Source organism: Amblyomma mixtum, chromosome 1, assembly GCF_055824585.1.
Source record: "Amblyomma mixtum isolate Tamu chromosome 1, ASM5582458v1, whole genome shotgun sequence".
Taxonomy (NCBI): Eukaryota; Metazoa; Arthropoda; class Arachnida; order Ixodida; family Ixodidae; genus Amblyomma; species Amblyomma mixtum.
In genome coordinates this window covers 24,165,754-24,191,770 of record NC_143012.1, presented here as the reverse complement: position 1 = coordinate 24,191,770, position 26,017 = coordinate 24,165,754, and the positions used below count along the sequence as shown (strand labels likewise).

The following is a 26,017-nucleotide window of genomic DNA, read 5'->3' as shown; positions in this document are numbered from 1 at the left end:
AATTATATATTCCGTATGCAGGAAGTGCGACCCTCCGATGCTTAAAGCAGGGAAGCCGGTGTCAGGTCTCGGTCACCCGGACTACTTGCTGAGTTTCGCTTCGCTCAAAAGAGAAATATAAAGCTCCTGGTTGTCGCCTTCACCGCGCTGCACAGTCAGCCGCCGAGCTCAACGTTGCAGACTCTGAAGGTAACACGTTATGTAGTTTGTCTTTTTTTACTTAGGCAAGCTTCAATCGGTAGCTATTAGACACTGGTGAATATAATTTTCTGGAAAAAAATTAAGGTAGCTTCATTAACACCGCAGATAGAGGCAATTAAAAATGATGCTCCTCCATGCCCACATAACTTGATCGCCCCAATCCGGAGGCTCATCTAGATTGCCCATTCACATCATTGGTGTAGAGGCGACTAAGAATGCGTGGTGAGGTGTCGCGGTAATCGGTTGCAAAGAGCAATTTTTAAAAATAATGCGTAAATTATAGGGCCCAGGCAGAGCTCTTCAATTTGACTAGAATACTCACTAAGACCACGTTAACATATTTTGTTGCAGTAGAATGAATTTCTTTGGAGGAGAAATTCTAGAGGCCCGTGTACTGTGCGATGTCAGTGCACGTTAAAGAACCCCGGGTGGTCGAAATTTCCGGAGCCCTCCACTACGGCGTCTCTCATAGCCTTAGTCGCTTTGGGACGTTAAACCCCATAAGCCAAACCAATATGACCAACAAAATGACTTCAGGGTCCTTTTAATACCCTGTGGAAAATCAAGGGTACCTTCATGCATGAAATGGGATTGACCGCGATGTCATGACAATAGGTCGCCGTCATTGGTTGGACGACCTTTGAGGGCTATTTGCCGCTTATTTCTTGGGTTGTATCTGACTACAGTGCGTTCATAAGCAACAAAGAAGAAGCGTGAAGTGAATGACGACACCAGAGTCATGATATTGATGCTACTTTATTCGGCGAATGCGGCGCGTAACTTGTAAATAAAAACGCAGAGATCGCGAAAACGGGACAACACACGAACAGCGAAGAGGTTAAAGGGGGGAAAATGAATCGGCGCCATTTCCAGAAAAGCAGTGCAGGGGCAGTCGGCGCACAGAGGCAGAGAAGTGTGTAAGCTTTCCGTGGAAGGAGGTTTTCTACCATATACCGGATGATCGGCCGCCTGGCGGGTTGTGCACGCGGATGGCGGCCCTTGAACCCTTGTCGTCGTCGATTTGGGCACCTGGATTCAAGGCGGAAAGAGGGCAAATGGAAAATTAGAGAGAGAGAGCAAACCTTTATTAATCAAATATAGACGATGAGCCGGCACAGATAGTGAATGCCAGCATCCTCTTGATTCGCGTCCCTAGTCCGGGATGCCGCAAGATCTCGCCGCCTCGCGAGTCCGACGTGCGAGGGCAGCTTGCGCTGTCGCACTCGAGGAGGAAGGTATCCCAAGCCTCTTTAGTGGGGGTGGGGTGGGAAATCTCTTGATGGAAATCTACCCCACAGCTTGGGCAGCATACCCCACCCTTAAAAGGCAGTGTGCCTCATCATCATCATCATCAATCAGCCTGACTATGCCCACTGCAGGGCAAAGGCCTCTCCCATGTCTCTCCATTAACTCTGTCCTTCGCCAGTTGAGGCCACCATATTCCAGCAAATTTATTAATCTCATCCGCCCATCTAACTTTCTGCCGCCCCCTGCTACGCTTGCCTTCTCTTGGAATCCACTCCGTCACCCCTAAGGACCAGCGATTATCTTGCCTTCGCATTACATGCCCTGCCCAAGCCCACTTCTTCCTCTTGATTTCAACAAGGATATTATTAACCCGCGTTTGTTCCCTCACCCACTCCGCCAGCTTCCTGTCTCTTAACGTTACACCTATCATTTTTCTTTACATAGCGCTGCGTTGTCCTTAACTTAAGCTGAACCATCTTTGTTAGCCTCCATGTTTCTGCCCCATAGGTGAGTACCGGTAAGATACAGCTGTTGTATACTTTTCTTTTGAGTGTGCCTATGGACAGCTTATTCCATTTTTTTATATTAGGGTAATTAGAATTTAAGGTGTGGTTCAAAGCACACTTACCAGAGAGGCTGAATGTGGAATCCTGGAGGTTGCGGCAGCCGCTCCGGGTCAAAGGGCGGCTGTGGAATTCTCGTGGAGTAGCTGGGAACAGTGGTTCCTTGTAGTACGGCGCAGGTGGCGGCGTCGACTGTGTCGCAGGCGCAGCCGCTGCGGGCGACACAGGTGCTTCCTCGACCGCCTCCGGTGGTGGTGATGGGGCCGATCTGTCAACCTTGCGCGGAGTTGCTGCCTGCAGTTCAAAACTAAGTGTTCAGCTGAGTGCTCGAGGGACTACATCCGGGACTTGAGGCATGAAAGGTTATCATGACACTTGCAAGCCGTGCCTCGTATACACCATTTTCATGGCCTACATACCACCACAGAAAATTTATTACGATGGCGATAAAGCTACACAGTCACTGCAGTTGCTTTCTCAACAGAAAAGAAAAACTTAGGATTAGACCTGCGTGCTCCTGTTATTAAATTAATTTGTTCACTAAAACCGCGCGCCCCCGCAAAATTGCAGTGGGCAACCACACTTAAAAATCTGACACCACGGACGACGTTTGCTGTTATGCTGCATGCAAGACAGGGAACTGATAGAACAAATTCTTATCCAATGCAAAACCCTCCAAGCCTCAGTGCACGATGCCGCCGCAGGAATCCGCGAATCACCTGGGCGTCAGAATAGCCAGAACATGCTCCGTTTTCAAAACGCAGAAAAAAGTAAGCGACGATTAGAGGATTGGTGGAGAAGGTCGAGAAAGGAGTTCAGAAATAGGAAGAAAATTGGCAGTTAAATCAAAGACGTTGAACACACTAGGAAAAAATGGTTAGGTGACACTTGTCACCACTCCGATACAAAAGACAGGTGAAAAATTATCTATCTATAGTAGGATACAACTAAAAAAAAACATCAGTTGCTAACACTGGGCCGCGGTCCGCGGCGTCCTGTATTACTCCGCTGGCCAATCGCAACAGTAAACGTAATCAGCCTTTTAATGCTTCACTATATCAAACATCCAAGATTAAAAATTAGAGAGCTCATAGTCTTTTTCTTGTTATAAGCTTCTTGTTTAGGGAACAACAAACGTTTAAGCAGTGGACTAATTTTTCGTCGCGGAGGAATTCTGTGCGCAGAGGCTGAATGTGGGCGCAGCGTCCCTGCAGACTTAAGTTGTATCCGACTATAGTACGCCGTCTCCGCGCGCCTGCTAGCAAAGCATGGACGAATCAGCAGGGTCGTATTTTTAACAATATATACACTAAGCTGGTTCTTTTGCTTCTTAAATTATCATCGGTTGGTTCTGACTTCAGTACCGAAGCCGAAGACTGACAGCAGTTTAGCGTTCAGTCTTATGACGTTCAGTCTTATGACGTTCAGTCTTATGACGTTCAGTCTTATGACGTTCAGTCTTATGCGTTCAGTCTTATGCGGCAGTTGCCAAGGGAAGAAGTGTGCACTCGCCTCCCTCTGGCGGACGGCAGAGTAGACATAGCTGCAGTCGGGCGCCATGGGGATGAACTTGCCGACGCCCTTGGCGGCGTGAACCTCGCCGCCCTCGACGACGACGCGCCCCTGGGACACGACGAAGACCGGCGCGCCTCGGCAGCGGAACCCCTCAAGGATGTTGAAGTCGCACGCGGACTGGTGTGTCTGCGCCGAGAAGACCCGCTCCTTCTCGGGGTCCCACACCACCACGTCCGCGTCTGAGCCGGCCTGGATCCTGCCCTGTCAGGAAGAAAAGTAGTTGCTAACGTAAGCAACGTTTTCTGGAACTTACCTTTTTATCTTGTGTTTAGCTTTTTGTTCAGGTAGCAGCAAACGCTTTAACAAGAAAATATTTCCATGCCGGGTTGGCTGTGGCGGTAACGAATGTGGGCCGAGCTTAACTGCGGCTTAAGCTTTGTCTGGCATTAGTACGCTTGTGCAGCCATTCAGTAAACATGAAATTTTTGTTGTAAAGATGTGAAGAGTGAGAAATTGTGCAAAGTAAATGCCATAAACCCTCTGCAGAATCTACAAAGTGTGTGATATGATCGTAGACATGTGCACAGGGTAGGGCAGTGGCCCCCTAATAGTCATGGGGAAGGGGGGTACAAATTTTGTGCGACATTGTTCACTGCTACCCAGAAGACATGACTGGGCGTTACCATGAACTTTGGCCCTTCCTTTAAGGAAAGATGTGTGCACACCTATGGATATAATGAAATGGAGAGTAGAACTGCTTTTCGCAAGTAAATACTATCACTACCAACAACTGCCCGCTTGTTTCCTCACGCTGGTTATTTTGCCGCTTACCTTCCGTGGATAGATGTTGAAGATCTTCGCCGCATTGGCGCTGGTCACGGCCACGAACTTGCACGGATCCAACTTGCCCGTGTTCTGAAATTGGAGTCGGTCATTTTCTTTCAGATGTTGAAGGCACGCTCCAGCCACATTCACACTGTGCTCAGCACATTATAGAAGATATTTATAGGCACTTAATGCAAATAAACACGCCGGTGAACTTCTAGAAACATTCATGGTGGCTGAAAACTCTCACTTAACTGTGAATCTCATCAAAATGGAAAACAGTGACGTTTCATGTATCGCTGTCTGCAAAGAAATCTGCAGGACCTCCCACACTGTTGCTTGCAAGGGCGGTTGACAAGTGCAGTTCTTACATGCATTGCCACTGTCGCCATGCACATGCATTCCCCTAGCTGTCATTCCTCATCCTTTCCTCCCTGTGAAGGGTTGCAGGCCATGCCTAGCATGGCCAACCTTTAAACTCTTTTGCCTGCATTAGAACCCTGTCTCTTTAGGAGTGCAAGACTGCATTGCAAATGCAGTAAACCATTTCTAATAAACTATAGGGACACTAAATTAATTCTGTTACATGTGCAGAACATTAGAATAAGCAAACTTTATGATAAAACCCCAACGCTGGGCTTTTTCCATGATGAGGCTTCTGTTTGCGATGCAGGCATGGAGAGGGGGCGGAGGAGAGGTGGAACACCACATGACCTGATGATGTTATAACTGTCTTGGCCAACCAGTGAATATTATGACAGACTGGGTGGTTTTCCATAATGAGGGTTCAAAAGATTAGTGGATATGCTCAGTACATGTTATGTGTGCCGAAGCTGGAAACCGATGAAAGTGGAAAAACAAGCTCAATCGCGACAGGACACCAGTAAAATTAAGGAGCTGAAAAAAATGCAGCACTAGCTGGTAAAACTAAGCAAGCAACTTCATGATTTGCAGAAGCATTCAAGGCAGGTGTATTATTTCTGGACTGATAGATACATGGTTGTACCGTTTTCTATGGGTGCAAGAATATGAAGCACAGGTGATGCTAATGCTGCAGCTGTCCTACTGGGTGACACGAAGGCAGCACCACAATTTAACGCTAGTTTTTTTCGCACCAGAATATGCACTGAAGGTAGTGTACATGCTATTAAGATGTGACAAATTATTTTTTTTATAGTACAAACCACCATAATTATGATCTTCAGCCTAACTACACCGACTCAAAGAAAAAGGCCTCGCCCACTGATCTCTTATTAATCTTCTCCTGTGCCAATAGCAGCCACCCTATAGTTCCCAAAAACTACACAACTTCATCCCCCCACCTGAATCCCGGGCACCCCAAAACCGTTGACCTCTTCTTAGAATCAAGTACACTATCTTTAGAAACCATCGGCGACCTTACTTTCACATTACATGCCCTACCCATGCTCATTTCATATTGACTTCAACTAAGAAGTCATTAAATCGCCTTTTTTCCCCGAAGACACACTTTGCTCTCTCCCTGTCTTTTAACATTACACCTTTCGATTTTTTTTCATAGGCCACTACGTTGTCCTCAGTTTAAGTACATGCAGCCTCCTTTGACAGCCTAGAGATTTCTGCCCTTAGGTAAGTACTGGCAAAATACAACTGTTATATAATTCCTCTTGAAGGATGTTGGTAAGCTGCTATACTTAAAATAAAAATCACAGAGCATTTAACACAACTAGGATACTCTCGTCCATAATATTTCCTGAGATAGCTGCAAATTTGAGATCAGGGAACCAAGCGAATATATTTGTCATTACAACCAGCACGTGATAAAATTCGTTTGTTCTACATTCCTTTTATTAATGTTCATGGTGGAAGGTCTCGAAAGGAATGTTGACATCTCCGAGTGCACTTTTAGCCATTCTCAAATGCGACATCTATAGCTGCTGGCAAACTTGGGCACTGATTGCACCTGAAACACGAGCGGCCAAGTAAGTAATGCTGGTAACCTTTTCCATGCTTTCATTCATGTAATAATCTGCAATGCACAAAACCACATTAGGAAAACCTCTTTTTGGGTGACCTGCTTCAAATATTAAATGTTGAAAACCATAGAGCGTCAAGTGACAAGCTCATGACATATGGGAATGAAGGCACTAGTGTGGTTACTCCTTCATTTGTTTACGTCTTGTTGGTCTCAGTTTTGAGGCATGAAGAAAGATTTTATTTCACTGATTGATTGATTGATTTATTGAATGAATGAATGAATGAATGAATGAATGAATGAATGAATGAATGAATGAATGAATGAATGAATGAATGCTGTGGTCCAGGAACGGTCTAAATAATCCTATCACTGCTTCCGCTTTTTGCAGAATTAACTTCTTGCTGTTTGTTAGTGAACACATGAAAAGAAAAGTATATTGTACGAAGAATGCTAGTTAACTGCAGTGATGGCAATAAACTGAGAAGTGCCACTGGAGTGAATGTGTTCACAATTTGTCCAGTCTATGCACACTAGCGATACATAAACATATAGACTTTGGCATTCTTTTCTGCCCTCCCAGCATGTAACACAGCAACTCACCACGCCGTTCTCCCAGACGACGCCCATGCGCTCTTCGACGCCATTGACGCCATTGGGGATGCGGGTGAAGTCATCCTGGCCAATCGCTTTCTGGGCACTCGTGAAGACACAGTGATCCGACCCGGTCGTCTGCAGCTCTCCACTGGCAAAGAACAAGAAGGAATCATTTGATTTCACTTCCTTGCTCACTGGCAGCACCATTGGGCTCAGTAGATTGCACAGCGCTGAGAAGCTCCCCATAGAACTCGTGTGCGACAAAATCTGGCACTCTAATCGTGCCAAAACTTGGCAGCTACCTGGCGCATTGAACTAACTGCTCAGCGCTGCTCAAAACATAAGCACATTGGATACATGGTTGCCTGGATAAGACATGTTGCACAAGTTTTGTCGACCGTGTTACAAACTTGTTGCTTACGCTAATTAAAATGTTCTTTGTGCTGAATAAAGTACACTAATACAGGGCATGATACTCAAGGTGGTCCGGTCTGTGGGATGCTGCAAGGACGGCTCTAGAGTAGCAAATAATGTCGAGGAAAGATTATTCTTGTCCTTAGATATTATAAGTACAAAGAAAAAAATGCACGGGAGTGAAAAGCAAATTATCCGCACTAGACCAATGACAACTCCACATGCATGACTGCAGAGCACACTTCTACCTTTGTCTACCTTAGATGAGTAATGCCCAAAAGATGTACATTTCGTACTTAGGTGTAGAAGTAACAGCATAATTAGTTCTTTATGCAAACAGGCTGTTCCTTTTAATATTGGAGCAAGTATGTCTAGATTAGTGCAAGCGGAGGAGTGATGGGCTGGAGTGGTAACAAGCACGAACAGAGATGAGTAGCAAAATACAGAGGCTGCGATACCTTTGCGAACAGGTATATATGCCCAAATTTCTAGGGGTTTCTTAATTTTAAAGGCCGGTGATTTTCCAAGACATTTTTCCCTTGTGAAAGCTTAATTTGCCATGACAAGCCAGGGTATTCTTAAGTTGCAAGGAACTCGCTCTGAGCTGTCGGCAGCTAGCATGGGCTGGCACTCATCAGAGTGAACATACATACCACGACAGGAGCCACCAGAGCCTTTTTGTTCATCACAACAACTCTGTGCTTTTTCTTTTTGTGGATTGAGAATCTGACATCTCAGATAGTACATTTGGGCAACTAGGCGAATATTTGGCTACCTTCCTTTAACAGAGGGTAACTTACCACACGGGCCCACCAAAGTCGCAAGCTGTTAATGAAAAAACTCACAGGACTGTAACCCCTGTGTAACACGAGATTCAGCCACAGCTGTTTTGCTGTCGTCAATGTAATGTTGTTTTTTCCTTATTATTTATATTCTGCGCTAATGCACGCGTTACGTCACTGTGCTGCCTCTCGCAATGTCACTGCTTTCAGGCCACTCAGTGTGGCAAGCTGTAGTGGCATAATGCGTCACGTCACTCAGCACTGACCAAAAGGATGGCGAGGTGCACCTGGCTCGCTATCTCTCCACCCTTCCCTCTCGTAAAGTTTCGTGCTACGCCGCCAACGCCGCAGGACTGGCGAACGTGCCCTTAACAGCTCTCGCTGTCAGATGTGTACCTGGCCAGCAGGTCCATGAGGTAGCCCCTGGTGGTCGGGTCCGGCCTGAGCGGCGGAGAGAGCACGTGGCCGGCGGCGTGCCTCCAGCAGCGGTTGAAGTAATGCGTGCCATCGGTGGCCAGGCCCGCTGTGATGGGCTCGCCGAAAACCACGCAGCCCTGAGCGCGCTTCCGCAGGATCATCTCGGCTGCGCTGCGGCTCATGACGTGCACCACGTACAGCGGGCAGTTGACCTGGTTGGCCAGCACGATGGCCCGGTGTGTGGCCTCAGCCTCGACCTCCTCCTCGCGACTGTAGAGGTGGCCCTCCGGACCGGTCACCTCCATGCAGAGCAACTTGTTCTGGTTCTGAAAACAGCACATCACTCAACGGTTAAAGCGTTTCACCGCTGAGCCAGATGACACAGGTTTGATCCCGGCCGGGCCGGCCGGTTTTCGATGCGTCCGCGCACGTTTAAGGGGTAGAGACACCAAAATTTCCCCAATGTGGCTTTGCTTCGAAATGATGGGTATGACATTAGTAAACATGGATCATACAGTGGAATTCAAGAGCGCTGATTAAATAATTTGCAACTTAATTTCTTTTGTCTTGTAGTTTAGGTTTCAGTAGCCGAACGATGGCTGCGGTGTCACAAGTAGGTGTACGAGACCACGTGAGGCATACAAAAGTTGCAATATAACTGCACTAGTTTATGTTGCAGCAGTTTATGTCTGCCCCATGAGATCTCATACTTTCTTGTGACGTCGCAGCCAACCTTCGGCTAGTGAAATCGAAACAGAGACCATATGGGAGAAGAAATGCAATTACAAATTATTTCCTGAACGCAGGCAAATTTCAGGTGATGAACCATACATACTAATGTGTTAGGCATCATTCGAAAACAAAACAAAACAATCCTAAGAAACATTTGATGCCTCTAGTCCTTTAAGAACCCTAGGTGGTCGAAATTTATCCAGTCTACCACAATGGCACCTGTTCCCCTCTTCCTTCTTTCATTGCCTCCTTCCTCTCTTTCCTGAAGGTGAAAATGAGGTATCCACATGGAAATGAGACAGTTGCCTTTCTTTCCACAAAGCCAGTTCTCAGTTTTTTCAGATCAGCGTTTGCAAAAGAAGAGGCATTCATCTTTGACAAAATCATCACCACCATTAGCTTTACTATGTTCACTGCAGGACAAAGGCCTTTCCAATATATCTCTAATTAACCCTGCCCTGTGCCAGCTGCACCCACCTTACCTTGCGAAATTCCTAAACTCATCTGCCCACCTAACATCCTGCCGCCCCTGCTACGCTTGCCGTCTCTTGGAATAAAATCATAAAATCTCCTAGAGCTACACTGCAACTGAACTACACAGCTGCCAAAAAGAACGCAGTGTTCTATAAAAAGAGGAAATCAGTCACCACGCAAGTGAACACTATAGTCGGATACAATCGAGGTACGCAGCGGCTGATATGCTCCTCAAAGGAGGCCCTCCATCCATTGGAGTCGACAGATTGTCGTGACGTTGTGGTTAATCCCGTAACTCGTACATATGGCATTCCTTCTTGAATAGTCTGCTTTATTTTTTTTTTCACTTTGCTTCAATGCCCCACACCCTCTCTAATGCCAAACACCTGAGAGTAGAATAAATGAAATGAAATCTGCTAGTGAGGGATGGCAGGTGGCTGGCAGTTGCAAGAGGATTAACCAAGGATTAGCCAGATTACTCAAGATGTCATAACAACTGGTCAAGACCACTGGCTACACGGCCTCCTTTGAGTAATACCTGCCGCTGCGTCTTGAGTTGTATCCGGCTATAGACCTGGCTGAATGTAGTGCTAGGTAAAGCGTGAGCAGCGTACCTCATAGATGATATCCCCGTTCTCGGCATGCACTCGAGCCAGCGCTCCCAGCTTGCTGCATGCCTTGAATGCCTGGATGAGCTTGTGATCTTCCATCATGAGTGCGCCCTTGTAGGCCATAAACATCTTGAAGGCGTTGATACCTGCGCATGAGAGGATATAATAGCTGCAAAGGTGCAAGTGGTGCAAGTCTGGGATGGCATAAAATTAAATGTGCACATGTCGTCGGCTCGAATCCCTGTCGCAAACTAGCCTCCAACTCGACAAGCACATGTAAGCAATATGCAACCAGAAATTGCATTGGGGGTGGGGGGCAGAAGGCTGTTGTAACATAAATATAAAGTGCTTTCCTGAGCGGCCTTGTGTCGGTAGGACTGATCAGCACTGAAGGAGAGGAATGGGGAAAGAGAGACTAGACAGAAGCATGGAAGGAAGACTCAAGCAAGCAAGCAGGCAAATTAACGCGGGCATACCTTTCTCCTTGGTCAGTGTTTCCATCTCCCTCAAGACGTTCTCGTTGTAGTCGTCGAGGATTACCGAAAGACCGTAGTCACAGCAGATACGTTCATCGGCCCTACTTCGGTAGTCCTCGTACGCTTCGAGCAATGTCATGTGGGCAGACTTCTTAGTCACAAAGTCGACTGTGGACAAAGAAGAAGAAAAGTTAGTGCGTGACGAGTGCCGCGGAAGAAAAGAAATCACAGCATTTTTCTCTCAAATTTGTGACATGAGCTCAGTGCCAACTGATACAATTGCGTATGGCATGCGATATGCTTATTATGAACGTGTTGCAATTTAATTTTCTTTGGGTGAAAACAGGGGCATGTCATCAAAAGCTTCACGACGACTAATCGCAGCACCACTGGCACGTTTGACATCGTTTCATACCTTAATAAAGACTGTAGTCATCAATGGCAGCGACCTAACTAGCGTAGTGAATCCAGGCAATACACGGCTTCAAGATCAATCCGCTTAGGAATATCCCAGTTACCTCTCCCTTGATGAACTCTCGGATCTCGACATCTTGGTGGACAGATCAACTGCACCTCAAGGGAAAATGTAGTCTCAGGAAGCATGCAACTGAAGATGCAAATGTCATTGGTCCGAACCCCTTCAAGCAAGCCTCCAACTTAATAAAACATCTAAGCTATGTAAGAGAAATACTATGGCACCACCCTGAATGCTATATGACGAACGGTTGCTCAAAATTTTAGTGAATGTGTTCGTCACAGGGGACCAACTACCGGCAACAGATTTTGCATATGTCAAAAAACAACAAAAAAATTCTGCCGTCACAACAGAATTCCTGTTACGTATCTGACCTAAAGCTTGCAGTAACAACAGACATTTCTGTAGTAACAAAGAGTTCTGTGTAGTATGCTACAGAACTACAGACTACAGAAAAGTACTACAGAAATACTACAATGCTACAGGAAAATGCGACAAAACAACAGAAAATCCTGTTGTTGCGACAAAACAACAGAATATCCTGTCGTTGCGACAAAACAACAAAAAATACTGTCGTTGCGACAAAGCAATAGAATATCCTGTCGTTACGACAAAACAATAGAATATCCTGTCGTTACAATCCTGTCCTTGCGACAAAACGACAGAAAATCCTGTCGTTACGACAAAACGTTTTGTCGTATTTATGATAAGGTTCTTTCGGCGTCAACGTAGCCACTTAATGCTTTCGCATTGAACAGAAAAACGCTTCAGAAGGAAGGACTTTCCAGTAGGAAGGACTCACTAATCATGGTGGTTCCGCCAGCCAGCGCCGCCTTGCTGCCAGTGTAGAAGTCGTCAGCGGTGCGCGTCCCCATGAAGAAGAACTCAAAGTGGACGTGGCAGTCGATGCCGCCTGATGAAGAAAGCAGTGGGCATATATGGCAGCCATTTCGCATTGGTTAACCCTGCGTTAAAGACCATCACTACCTAGAAGCCTTGATTCACTCTCCACAGTGACAACGCCGAGACAAGCTTTCGTCCCAAGCGGCGATCCCGAACTTGAGATTATCCCTGATGCGTGCGAACTGCGTACAACCACGGAGCGTGTCTATAGAAGCAGACGTACCGGGCGTGGACAGGCATTCACTCCAGCCGTCATCCACGCCAGGCTTACTTAAGTGCTGGACTGTGAACCTAGTTACGATGAGCATCTAATACTAATCACTCCGGCTCCACATCGACATTTTACTTCAATGCTCTACATCCCAATACTTCGCTTCTAATGTGGGCTACGGTTCCCTTCTTTCCACTCCCAGTAGACAGCCCAGCAGTTCCCTGCTTTAAAGGGGACCTGAAAGGAGCTCTAATAAAGTTTCGGTAAGCCTGGATGTTCCCCGCTTCACGAATATTATCCACCATAAAAGAGGTCTACCTTGAGCTCCGCCTCGACAAACGCCTTTACCCTCCCCCTCATCCATCACTCAAGGTGCCGGAGTCTCGCCTTCTTCGGCACATTCAGATGAATGCAGTTATCACCCCGTCCCGCCTCTTCCTCTATCGCTATCGATCGGACCCTTCCTGTCCCAACTGCCCCTGTATCTATGCGGACCTGGCCCATTGCCTCTTCTATTGCCCGGCTGCTCAGCAGTCGGGTTCCTTCCCCCCACCCTCTCTATCCATCACCACCTGGCTCGACTAGCTTGGCGCTGAAGGGGAAGAAGAACAGCGGCTTCTGGTCGCCCAGGCGGTCGAAATGCTCGGCCTGTAAATTATGGTCGATTAAAAGTCTTTTACTACTACTACTATTATCCAGCAAGATTTTTTTTTAATACGCTTCGTTGACGCTGAGTTATCTGTAGCTAAAATTTGAATTTCAGCATCGCGCCTTTCCTTCTCCTCTCGTCACTTTTTGCACGCTAGAAGGTCGGCGCTCCTCGGCCGGTCCCACCTCAGGGGGCAGAGCTTCCTGACCCACCGGAGAACATGAGAAAGTGACTTACTGGCCACGTCCACAGTAGCTGCCTCTAATCTAAGAATCTAATCAATAGCCATCTCCTGTCTTGTATACGCAGGTGCGAGCGACAGAGGAAGGTGCGAACATGAAAAAGTCGCCGGAAAGGGCTAGCCAACTTTCGCGCGTGATTGCGGGTTCTCTGCTGTGTGTAGAAGTGATTGGCTCAAATGTCGTGTAGAAGTGATTTGGCTCAAATGTCCACGACAACAAAATGCAGTGATTGAGCAAGTTCATGTGCTCTCTATGGAGGGTGTTTCAGAGCCCCTTTAAGCATACGTACTCGACCCTAATATATTTCTTACTGTTAATTTCAGCTATGCATATTGCCGCGAATCTTTGTAGCGTTTGTTTGTTGTTTATTTGTTCATGCTTCAAGGCTGCCGGCACGCCGCTTTATCGCTTCGTTTGTGACGCAAGACGCGCCTAGAATTATCTCGATGGATCGCATCCGGACTGAGCCGATACTAGTTTGTGCCAGAATGTTCTAGTAACTTCTAAAGCTTTATCTCGAAGGTTCGCTATCAACTTTAAAAAGAGCACGGCCGTCAGCGGCGGTCATTCTGTTCGACGACCGCCCAGCACGCTTGTTGATATGCCGCCGCAGAGTGATTCAGTTCTTTGCGGGCGCAAGTCAGCCCGAATAAAGAGTTTCGTTTCGAAGACATTCTCGCTGTTTTACTGTTCGCCGTACTGCAGTCACCACTACGTGACAATATCATGACACTATTGTCGTTCACTAAGCAATGCTGCTATTTCTGCGACACTTTTTTGACGGCGTAAAAGCGACTTCACAAAGCGAAGGCCGCGAGTAGTTGGCAGCCCTTTACAGAAGAGAGCTTTAGACTGCTACAGACTTCTTACGCACTCTATTGGCTTCCTACAAACATTTTCGTAGAATATTCAAGATAGACTGTCTGCACAAGAATGTTGATAGGGAATCTATTTTACTGCTACCCTTATAGCCTAGCTAAGGCTATAGAGAGTCAAACATTTTCCCTCGAAAAATAAACGTTCAGTTAAATTGAATCAGAGGTACGTACACTGTCTACTGGCTAAAGTTAATATATGGAATCTGTTTTCGTATACTTGAGGTCTAGGCTGTTCTTAGGCACGCAGTTGATAGGAATGCATTTCATCTGCCTATTCGTGTTCTATAGTCTGTCTATAGACGTAAGTCGATACGGCATTTAGCTCTCTTTATATATGATGCAAGTCAGAAGGGAAGTTGCTTCTGCCTATTCGCCGTCTATAAATCGTGCGTGGGTGCTAGTTGATCGTGCCCGAGTTTTGTTTCCTTTGTCGACTCCTGTTCTATAGACGGCCTGTAGACAGTCTATAGAAATTCTATAGACCTTATATGTTTGGTCATGTGTTCCTCTATCTGTAGCCGCTAACTTGGTGGGAAAGTTTTTTTTTCTTTGGTCTACACAGATGTTGCCTCAATAGAGAAAAATAAAACACGAGTCTTTGTTTCCGGCTGTTTGGTTTGCATGTTCCGCAAGAGCGTTCAGGCGTGTCATCCCTTATTGTTTGTCCCGCTCAAAAGCTGAGAATCTGGTCGGCCAGCGCTTGCAGCCGTTAATAAACCCACCCAGCCCCTCACTGTAAAAAACGAAAAAGTTGGCATGCGTTAAATACCGGGCACGTTTTTGCGTTTAATTGATCGGCTGTGAGACGGAACGTCCTGTCCACATAGCCATACCTTCTACGGGAATTTGTTTTATCATGGAAAGAAACCAGGAACAATGTTCTGCCTACATGCTTGAAGATATTTCTTTCTTAAACTATTGAGAAAGCTCAGTATTAGTGCGCAAGCAGCACACCGCAGTGGACGGAGAAGGACCTCAAACTGCGCGACGAGTAAAATCTCGGGACTAGGAATGCAAGCCCACGGAACACTATGTCCAGCTGAACTGGAACCATTCCGCTACTTGGCACCACGTGAGCTCGGACCACCGTTTATAAAGCTCTTTAGTTTCGAAACTGCTTCACCCGAAGCGGCCGCGATTTGCGCCCAGCCACTGAGATGGCGCTGCAGTCGAAGTTTGCGCCACGCTCGACGCTAGCTAGCCACGCTGCGGTGCAGCAACGCTGCTGACGCTGCGGTAGCCGTACGCATTTGCGTCGCGTTTTCTTGCTATCAAGTGATCCTGTCGTTATGAGTTGAGTGTTTGTGCACTACGCTTCAGCAGCTTTCGGTGTGTAGTCGGGTGTGGACGCTCATGGTGTGGGCCCAGCGTGCAAGTAGCGCGGGCTGCCGAATGTTCTCGAACGCCAGGTTCTGGATTTTTTCGCTGTCAGAGGGTAGGTAGTGTGCGTCATTTATCTTCTTTAGAATGAGCTAGGACTGGCAACCAAATGCCAACGTGTTTCGTGCCGGGATGTACCAGCGGGTACCGGCGCAACACGGAGAAGAGGCACTTTTTTTCTCCGTCGACCGATCCAGTTCTTGAAAAATGGCCGAGAGTGATACCTCGTGCAGACAAGCTATTGGGGAAAACATGCAAAGTGTGCGACGCCCACTTTCAAGAAGGGGATATTGTGAAGTCATATAAGCATGTAATCAACAGATAAGTGATTGAAATCGAGCGCGGTGTATGGTCTCTAAGGAGTGATGCAATTCCTACCATCTCCTACCATCCTGATCTCTCGCTGTACTTCTCCTCCAATCGTAAACGGCGAAAATCTCCAAAAAAGAGAGCAACCGTCTCAAGAAACGCAGTGGCAACGCAGAGCGACGCTGCAGACGATATGGATATCGAGCGAGAGCAACCAGAGCCCGTGCAAGTCAGCTGCTTGCATGTTAATGAGCTGGTGGAGAAGAGCGCTTCTTTGAGGTTACCTCGTCAGTGGAGATCGGAAGCTCTTGAAGATGAAAACGGGCACCGATCACAAACTGTTTTTTATAACGCAGGTTTGGAGGCAGATGCATATTCAGTACTCAGAGTGTCGTAGTTCGCGAAGACATGAGTTATGTTGTATCTGCCTGCGGAAAACGTGCCGATGCTGCCTATGGATTTGGAAATCACTTCTTTAGAAGATGTAGAGGCAACTGTGCAGGTTGTACAAACTATGCAAGCCTGTCATGGTTGCACCTCTAGCGGGCGAGGAACTGCATACCACAAGCAATGCAGAGTTCTGTCTGAGGCAGAAAAAGGAGTCCGTATAAAGTGTGCGAAAATGACCAAGGACCTCAAAAGAAGAAGTGGACTGAAACCCAAGAAAAAGGTGTGCCTTGCAGCACCTATTTTGAGGAAGAGGCTCATTCGCACCGCTGCTGCTCAGGAGCAAAAGAAAGAAATTAGCCAACTCAGTGAAAAACTGAAGAAAGCGTTTCCAACAAGTCTAGGTGAAGTGACACAAGACCTGCCAGAAGCACTAAAGATGGTCATACAGGCAGCATGCGTGAAAAGCACAGCAGAGACCATTGTGCAAGCATACAAAAAAGATGCCTTTAGGGACCTTTTCTGGAATAAACAAACTGTATCGGTTGCCCAGAGCATAGATGTGATTTTACAGCACAGATTGTAAACTTCTATTTGGTCACACGAATGTACTTTTTTTCCCGAAAGAAGAGCCAAGAGAACGACTGTGCCAATAGAGCTTGGAGGGAACGTAAAAAAGCAAAGCTTGTGTAAATGGTGAACGAAGTGAAAAGGAAGATGCCTGAAAGTGTGTGAGGAGTTTTAATAAACTATAATATGCTACGTAAGGCATGCTGACGGGCTAGTTGGTTTTGCTTTTTGAAACTTGGGAAAAACCCACCTAGGCGCAAATAATTTCACAAGGACACAAAAAGAGACGAGGAGACAAAGGACAGGCGCCAACTTTCAACTGTTTATTGCTCGAAAAAACACATGCATTTATAGTCTCAGGCAACGCCCACATTTACACACCACGTGCCTTATCGCAGCCGTGACTTATCGCCTAGCACGAACATTATTGCTCAGAAAATCGTACTCCGACGCATACAACTTAACTGAAGTGTCGCTCACGCAAAAGGCTGCCTTTTTCTTTCTGTGAAAGGCTTCGAATAAAAGCCTCGCCTGCTTGAATTTGCTCTTGCCCAGAATTGCCCAGAATCTTGCGCAGAGAAATTGCTCTTGCCCAGAACAGTTGGAAGTTGGCGCCTGTCCGTTGTGTCCTCGTCTCTTTTTGTGTCCTTGTGAAATTATTTGCGCCTAGGTGGTTTTTTTCTCCCAAGTTTCACGATGTAAGATGATAATGCAACTCCACTAAAGACGTGTGTGTGATTTTGATTTTTTTTTTATTCTATTAGTATTTGCCAGAGGCAGCAGAAAAATGTCAACATGATATCTATGGGGCAGCTCTCTATATGTTCCTTGAAAACTAAGAACTCGCTTTGTGGCACCTCTGGAGACTAGTCTCGAGGGTTCTTCTAATATTTAATAAACTCGGGGCAGACGTTCAGGCTTTGCAACTTCAATGAAGGGCTGCAGAAATTTCTACCACCTGGGGTTCTTTAACGTGCGATGTCAGTGCACGTTAAAGAACTCCAGGTGGTCGAAATTTCCGGAGCCCTTCACTACGGCGTCTCTCATACCTCGAGTTGCTTTGGGACGTTAAACCCCAATAAACCAAACTTATTGGTAAATCCTGTCTTGATCAATTTCGCAATTCTAAAGCAAGAGTAAAAATTACTCGCGACCAATGGGATTGATACAGAGGGGTAAGGTCCCCGTTCAAGCGCAATGCGCTGGAAACCCCGCATTCTACAGACGCACGAAAGCGACTATTCTGCCCAAGACGAAACGTAATCACTGAGGCCCATCTTTCTAAAGCACTGGTCGCTCCTACGCACACGTAGTTTAACTCCTTAAACTTGTGTAGCGCAGATAATGACGCCACCAAGCGTGAGCAATATCTTCGATTAAACCCTGCGGGAGGACAGCGGAACGGTACGCGTCTGGAGCAGACGACGCACTTCCTTGGCGCAAACATCGACAGCAGCGCCGCGGTGGCGGGCGCGGCGACGGGCCGCATGCTCCCCGTTGGCGCGGCGAGGAGATGCGGAACTGAAAAGGATCTATAAACGATGGCTCGGACAGTACCGTGTGCCACTGCAAGCCCACACTGGCCCTTCCCGCTGAATTCAGCTTACTTTTAATCACCCCATTATAGCCTATTCTACAGGACGTTGCAGAGCTGTTTTCAGATATACACTGCGAGGGATACGTCGATCGCTGAGCGCATGCGCAGCTACTCGCACACGGAGCGTGCGCGCATTGTGGGCCGCGGTGTTGCACCACGTGTTCCGTGGCGCAAGGACGGAACACGTGGCGTTTTTCGATGCTGTTCTGCAGGCGGCATCGAAAGGAGTAGTGTAAGCTCTGAATATAATTCGCTGCCCCCTCGGTCGGCGAACATGCATCGCTGTAAACAGCGTGGAGAACTAGCGAGCTGTGGCGCCTGTAGACCCGTCCTTCCGTGTCATACGAGCCGCTGTACGCAGCCGTTGGCCTGCGCGGTCTTCGTTTTGTAAACCCGAGTGCAGAGAGCAGTTTTACCTTCCGGTTTTCGGAGCCCCTTTGACGCGTAAACGAGCGAGCCCCGCCCACTTGCGCGCAGACAACTGTGTACTTTCTCTACAGGCAGTTCTGAGGAAGGCAGAGTAAGCCGCCGCGGTGGCTCAGTGGCTATGGTGCTCGGCTGCTGACCCAAAAGACGCGGGTTCGATCCCGGCCGCGGCGGCTAGAATTTCTTTGGAGGAGAAATTCTGGAGGCCCGTGTACTGTGCGATGTCAGTGCACGTTAAAGAACCCCAGGTGGTCGAAATTTCCGGAGCCCTTCACTACGGCGTCTCTCATAGCCTTAGTCGCTTTGGGACGTTAAACCCCACAAAACCAAACCAAGGCAGAGTAATGGTTCCTGATCTCCGGCTGCTACTATACTAAGAGACGCCGAAGAGGTAGACACGGCGCTGGTCGGCGCGCACGGATCCAGTTTAGCTAGAGCTTTCCGACTGTGGCTGAGCCTGTGATTGAAAGCGCGCGCTGTCACTGGCGATCATTAGTCAGCGCCCCCGACGAGCCTTGGAATCGTTCTTTTTTTTTATTTTGCACTCCTTGGTTAGTTCCGTCTACCTTTTTAACAGCTCACTTTATATAAGCTCGGCTGCGCGAAAGAAATCCCTTCACCTACACGGTTCGGGCTCTCCAGGAAGGAAATTAAGTAACTTCGTTCGGACTTCTTCGAGCGCTAGTAGGAATTTCCTTTGGACAGGCAAATCCGAAATGTGTGAGGTGAACATAGACAGCCTGCAGCTTACGTACAGTTATCTGCTGAAGATGTCTTTAGCTGTCTGTGGACAAAGGTTTATTAAAGTACAGTTCATAAACCTGTTGGTTTTTTACTCAGTCTGTCAGACACAGGTCTACAAAATGACGGACGAAAGCTTGTTAAAAGTGCAAGGTTATAAACCTAGCTCTTCAATACAGAGCCAGCAGGCTACTAAAGAGGGAGAGAGAAGGATGAGCAGAAATGCAGGGAGGTTAACTATACGATGCCCAGCATGCTATCCTACACGTGGGAAGAAGAATGAAGGGGGAGGTAGAGAAGAAGAGAGAGGAAAGGGAGATTACTTTTTCACGTGTCCTTAGCCATCACTAACAGGGTCAGGGGTCAGGGTACTGAAGGTCTGACACAAGCCTATGGGTTATTTATAGACAGGTTATTCTAAACGTGTAAGGATATAGACCTATACATGGTTCAGAGATCTTACTGACAAAAGCCTGCAGACAGGCTGCTGACAGTCTAGAGACCTTTTGCGAGGGGTACTTCAAGCCCCCTGTATGTGACACAATGAGCAGCTGTTGACGTGCTTCAATGAGCCTTGTCTACTCCTTGTTCTGACTCTATAGAACTGTCTTAAGTTCTCGCAGATCGCTCTTCCTCAACCAAATCTTGTTGCTTTTTCACTTTTAAAAGCGTCGGTGCTTCGCTAAAAAAAAAACGTAGCGCTGCACCAGTAGACCAAAGTAGCACCAGACAAGTTTGAACGGATACTGGCAACGGCCCTACTAATTTGCATTGTGTTCGCAATCCTGATAGTCATGAACGGTTAAGAGGATGTGCACAGAAGGTCAGAAAAGCTTTTGATATCTTGAACTTCAGCCTGTTCCCTTATAATAATAATAATAATAATAATAATAATAATAATAATAATAATAATAATAATAATAATAATAATAATAATAATAATAATAATAACAATGATAATAATAATAATCATTATTCAGCATAATCTGAACATACAAAGAAACGGAAGCGCCGAAGCCACAAGTGGGCTTGTGCGGCGACAACCGGCAGCCGCGGCAATCTTCGCGCTACATCAGAGCTCCATTAGAGGCAAAAGAAAATTAAAAGACGTAAACATGAAGAACACAAAAATTTTGGCACGGAAAGAATGAAAAAGCACTAATAAGATTTTAGTACATGTTAAAGATTCTCTAACGCTTCTATAGACAGTCTATAGACGGTCTATAGACAGTCTATAGACTTCTTATAGACTCTGTTGCCTTACTACAGATAATTCCTTGTCTATCCATAGTCCATAGACTGCTTATAGACAAAAGTCTACTAAAAGTGTATGGCTATAAATCTATAGACTATCTATAGCATGTGTCGCCTATGGACTGTTTTCTAAGATTTGTCTGTAGAGAGGCTATAGATTTTGTAGACAGAAGTCTACAGACAGTCAATAGACTGTCTAAAAAAAAAACGTTTGTTAGGGTTGTATACCGAAGCACGTGCTCACCTGGCATGACGTACATTCCAGTTGCGTCGATGGTTCGAGTGCCACCTGGCACAGACAGGTCCTTGCCCACCTGCCTAATAGTTTGAAAACAAGAGTTTCATGTTACTCGAAATGCATCATCAAGGGGTTGTTCACTGAAAATTCACTTCAGCTGCGGTGCATTCAAATATTTTTCCTCAATTTTTTTTTAACTCTCGTCCTTGTACTTTCATTGCTGTGATGCTAGATGGGTGGTGTGCTTATTCTGTAGCCTCTGCCACCGTGTGAAGCTCCTGCCAATAAACTGTGTACGTCGGGCTGCATACGTACGATAGACAAGCAACTTCCATACGGCGATGAAAACAGGGGAATTTCGTTTACTGCGCCGTTGAAAATCAGCGCTTTCAGAGTGCGTTATTACCACCTTCAGTTACCTTTCTCTGTCTAAAGCTCTGCTCACAGCATCGCAAGGCACAGCTAGATTGTATAGAGCCCACGTATGTGTATACTGATCACAACTTTTTCTGTGGTGACATTTTCTATTTCCTGATAATTTCTAAGCAAACATCCAGTCTGACCGGTGCTCCCACACCCCTTCAGCTTCTATAAGCATGTTTAACTTTTTTAAGCCCTTCAGTGTCGTCTGTTTTACTTTACTATTTGCTTTTTTTTATCCATTCTTGTTCGATATCATTTTGTTATTTTGATCCTTATGCTTCCAGATTGTCACATTTCTGACGTTTATTCCTCCTGTACCTATTTCCCGTTTGCTGCTTCTCCTCAGTGTTAAATTGCCATTTTGCTTACAAGGTCCCGTTTCAGACATTGAATGAAGCAGTCCCGAAACAATGGCGTGGGAGGGTTGCCAATTTGCACATTTCGTTGCGCCTGGCGACCTCTCTTAGAGTAGCTATTCTATTCGATCTTTTATGTTCGACTTCGTTCCCTCTTTCAGTTGTATTCCTTACTCCATACCTGTTCACCTTCCTGTTTCTTTATGCGACTATCCGCTTTAGATTACACCAGAACGCAGAGGTTCTGCCTCTGCATCTTGCCCCCGTATTGTCATCTCAATTCACCCAGCTTGTTGTCCCAGGCCTCATCAATGCACAAGCCAACAAGGTAGCGCTCTTCCTATCGCCTCATTGTTTTCAATGTTAACATCCCTCATTACTGAGGTCACCTTCTATTTCACCTCAGTCTCCACGTCAGTGCTGGTGTTATCACTCTTCCGACCAACTCTCTTCCTTTAATTTAGGTTCTTCTCTGAGTTTCCTAACTGTTGGCTATCATTCTTCGGCCGTTAATTGATTCACGCATAACATTCCGCTACGCAGTCAAGTTAGAATTGCTGAACAAATTCAACACATCTCACAAGCAATCATTGGAACTCCGTATGAAGTACCAACATAGATGTGCTGCCTTAAGCCAACAGAGTTCAAATCAGCGTGCATTGTCCTACCGTCCTCAGGTTAAAGCATCTAACCAGTGAATCCATGCCCTGCTCGCACACATTCAATGAGAAGCAAGTAAAGGTTCACATTTTTTATTTTTATTTTTTTGAATAAGCGATGTGGGGCTCTTAAACACTTTTCCACAGGTCACGAAACTCCTGTATAAGGCTATTAGAGAGTTTCGCACGCTGCCTCGAATGACTCGCCAAGGGACGTTTTGAGCGGGAACTACGTCGCCAGATTCAACTTACACGGATAATGTATTTAACAATAATAGCCGGCATTGGTACCTGCGCAATGAATGAGCGCTGCAGAGTTTCCATCTATGTTTATGAGACAAATGCGAGGAATTCTTTTTGTGTGAAACGCCGTTCCTTATAGGAACAAATATCGGCATCCTTCAATCCAGACGATGCCTCAGAGATCACCGAGAAAGCTCCAGGAGAGCGCTGTACTAAAATACGCCTCTTCCATATGAATAATAAATGAATAGGGGAGAGCGCAGCATTAAAATACGCCTTTTTTGTCGGAATAATCAATGAACAGGGTGTATCGTCTAATCATACGCCCCTCAACGCTTATTTTCATTAAAATAACATTTATTTCATGGATCTCGTAAAAAAACAGACGCTCCATGTGCAAGGGGTTTCTTTGATGGAAGAACTCCAATCGATGCTGCCGTCTACTATTGGCTAGTCTTGTCCCTGCATCACTTCGGACGAATCTTAGTGCACAGCGAGGTCCTAAATAGTTCTGATAACACCATCACACAGGTACATGCTATCGCTTTTGCTCTTAGTGCTTGCTATGTCAGCCACGTGTGTTGCTTGTGACCGCCTTCGAGCTTGCATAAATGACAAATTTGGGGAAGGTTTTGATGGCGCGTGATTTGCTCATCAAGGCAATGGCGTGATAGTATATCCCCCAGCAGCCTGTTCTACGCTTTGAGGCGCCCGCTCCCAAGTCACGCTACACTTAAGGTAAGGAGGAAGTAATACCACTCACTTGATGACGCCATCCTCGATGAAGACGTCAGCATCAGTCATGAGGTCATCGTTGACAACCTTGCCACCCTTGATAAGCAGCCTTGTTTGCGCACTCTGAAAGAAGAACACAAATATGCTTTGTTACACTGTGCATTCCGCAGATCCCCAGGGATGAGTCAGGAAAAACGGTTGTAGCAAGGATTTTATAACTGCCAGAAGATAAACAAAGCTTAAACAACGGTCGTGCGATAGACAAGTTATCAGTCGCAATAAACAAAGCCAACAGCAAACAGTGGCGTAAAGAGATTTGTCTGAGGCCAAAGACCTAGTTTTAGACGAAAGATAGCTCCAGGAGTAAATTGAAAAAGGAAAAAAAAAACTACGTAAATGTATCAGTGACCGCGCAAAGGCCGAAATAGTTTATATATTTCTGGTTATTTGATACTCCTTCTCCGAGGCAAATGGTCAATTGAGGTAGTGCAAAGAGGGAAGGCAGGGTGTAAAGATATTTCACGCACTTAATTTGGCATCGCTCAGGCAAAGACATGTTTACGCAAAAGGCGTACTGGCGCTAAAAAACGAAGACAACACACACAACAGGACAGGACTGGCGCCAGTCCTGACCTGTTGTGTGTGTTGTCTTCGTTTTTTAGCGCCAGTACGCCTTTTGCGTAAACATGCCATGCTACAACCAACTAGCTCAAATCAAAGTATTGCTCAGGCAAAGAGTTGACTGGCACCTAAGAAGGTGCTGGAAAGGTGAAAACTGCCAGTCTTAGCGATGACATACAAAACGAATAGACCTTCTCTGGACTGATTCAGTGCTCTGAATGCCAGAGTTCGGTTGATGTAAGTGCTCTCTATAATGCACCTACGCTCAGAAATCGGTCAAATTAGTGTTTCACACGTCAAGAGTTTAATAAAGTTAAATGCGCCTAGAACAAAGGCCCAGATTATTATATTCTGACCCACACCATGACAAGAAAATTTTAAGCCCAACATTTCTTGACCTCAAAGATGAGAAGGCGCGAATTCACGGAGTCATGGGTATCATTTGCACCAGCATTGCCCACTGTGCTAACAGCAGCGAGCTTTGCCGCAGCGGAAACCTTGGCGGCAAAGTCCGCTCGCCCCTTCGACGAAAAGTTGACTTCTGTCCGGGCAGGGAAGCGTTGGGTGAAGCCGACTTAAATGAAAGAAGGAAGAGGAGATGGAGATATGAAAGAAGGAAGAAATAGAAAGTTGCGACGTTTTTGTGTTTAGCACACCTAAGTCAAAACACCTCGTTCTTCCTCGTAAAATATGAAAGCCAAGACCTAAGTATGAGTGAGTAGAAAGGCATGACATTGGGCATCGGGACATTACGCGTAGTCTCTTGTCAATAACGCAAGCTAATTCAAACGAGTATGGAGTCCTTCGTTCAGACGCATCACAGCCGTCTCCTTTCCACTGGCCATGACCAGAGTACATCGAAATGTATCAAATGTATCAAAGAAATGTATCACGCTGATTGGTCAGAATATATCGGCGTCGCGCATTACGTCATGACAACACGTGACGCGGATTGGTCAGACTGACAACGCGCCACGCCAGTCGGCCAGAATGCCGATCACGGATTGGTCCGAACACAATGACGTCGCTACTGACGCCACGAGGCAACTACTGCTCCGACAGGCATCGGCATTGCCCAGCGCCCCAGGAGTCACAGAAATTAGCATTACCGTAACAATGCCGAGCATTTATTAGGTTAGGTTAGGCTAGGTTAGGTTAGGTTAGTCGCGAGTTGACACGTGAGCTTTGCATTGCGGTGTATAACCACAAACGTTGCAGAAACCTCTGTCACGCACGATGTCATCTCTTGTGAGCTATAGAGAGACAACACGTCGCTATGGTTGCGGAGCAAAGGTCGTGGGTTTGACCCTTTTGCGAGTGACCTCACTGCGTTCTCTGCGACACACGTGTCAGATGTTGCAATCGCTGAAAAAGTCGAGACTGCCGGCTCGGCTCCCGCAGTGATGCGACAGGCCGCTCAGCCCGTACGTAAGGCGTTAATCCACCCCTCTTATCTCCGCGGGTGTGCACGGCGCGCATGCGACTGCTATCTCGCCAATCGACTGAGGAACGCCTTTTATCTCTGCATTCCTCCATTGCACTTTTTTTAGCGCAAACTGTTTCGGAGCCGGCCCGTCAACACGCCTCGTTTCACAGGCGTCATCACATCGTTGAACATGTGCAACATTCTGGGATAAAAATTTCGAAAATTGGAAAATTGTAAGATACTGTTATGGAAATATTGAAGGTGCTGGTCCATTCTTCTGATATGTACCAAAATCGTTCTTTTAAAGGATTTCCATCGATCGCATCGAACAGTGGAGACTGCCATAGAAATTCAGTGGGGAACACTTTTGGCGATGGCCTAAACGTTAATAGACAAAAATACAAGACTTCCGTCGGGTGATCTGCGGATATATTGTGTGTATGTAACCTACGCGTACAATACCGCAACGCAGTCCACTACCGGCT

The 26,017-nt window shown here is 46.4% G+C and overlaps 1 protein-coding gene across 1 annotated transcript in view; it reads right to left on the bottom strand.

Moving 5' to 3' along the window:
* Window positions 1-938: 938 nt before the first annotated feature.
* Window positions 939-26,017, bottom strand: part of LOC149365759 (dihydropyrimidinase-like) — a 45,652-nt gene continuing 20,573 nt past the window's right edge. The window contains exons 2-12 of the mRNA XM_089545790.1: window positions 23,514-23,608; window positions 21,076-21,149; window positions 12,087-12,197; window positions 10,810-10,977; window positions 10,337-10,479; window positions 8,496-8,842; window positions 6,910-7,051; window positions 4,359-4,442; window positions 3,521-3,788; window positions 2,078-2,302; window positions 939-1,230 (exon numbers count right to left, since the gene is read on the bottom strand). Coding sequence (XP_089401916.1) covers window positions 1,145-1,230; window positions 2,078-2,302; window positions 3,521-3,788; window positions 4,359-4,442; window positions 6,910-7,051; window positions 8,496-8,842; window positions 10,337-10,479; window positions 10,810-10,977; window positions 12,087-12,197; window positions 21,076-21,149; window positions 23,514-23,608 — 1,743 coding nt within the window. The 3' untranslated portion in view covers window positions 939-1,144. The remainder of the gene's footprint in view (window positions 1,231-2,077; window positions 2,303-3,520; window positions 3,789-4,358; window positions 4,443-6,909; window positions 7,052-8,495; window positions 8,843-10,336; window positions 10,480-10,809; window positions 10,978-12,086; window positions 12,198-21,075; window positions 21,150-23,513; window positions 23,609-26,017) is intronic.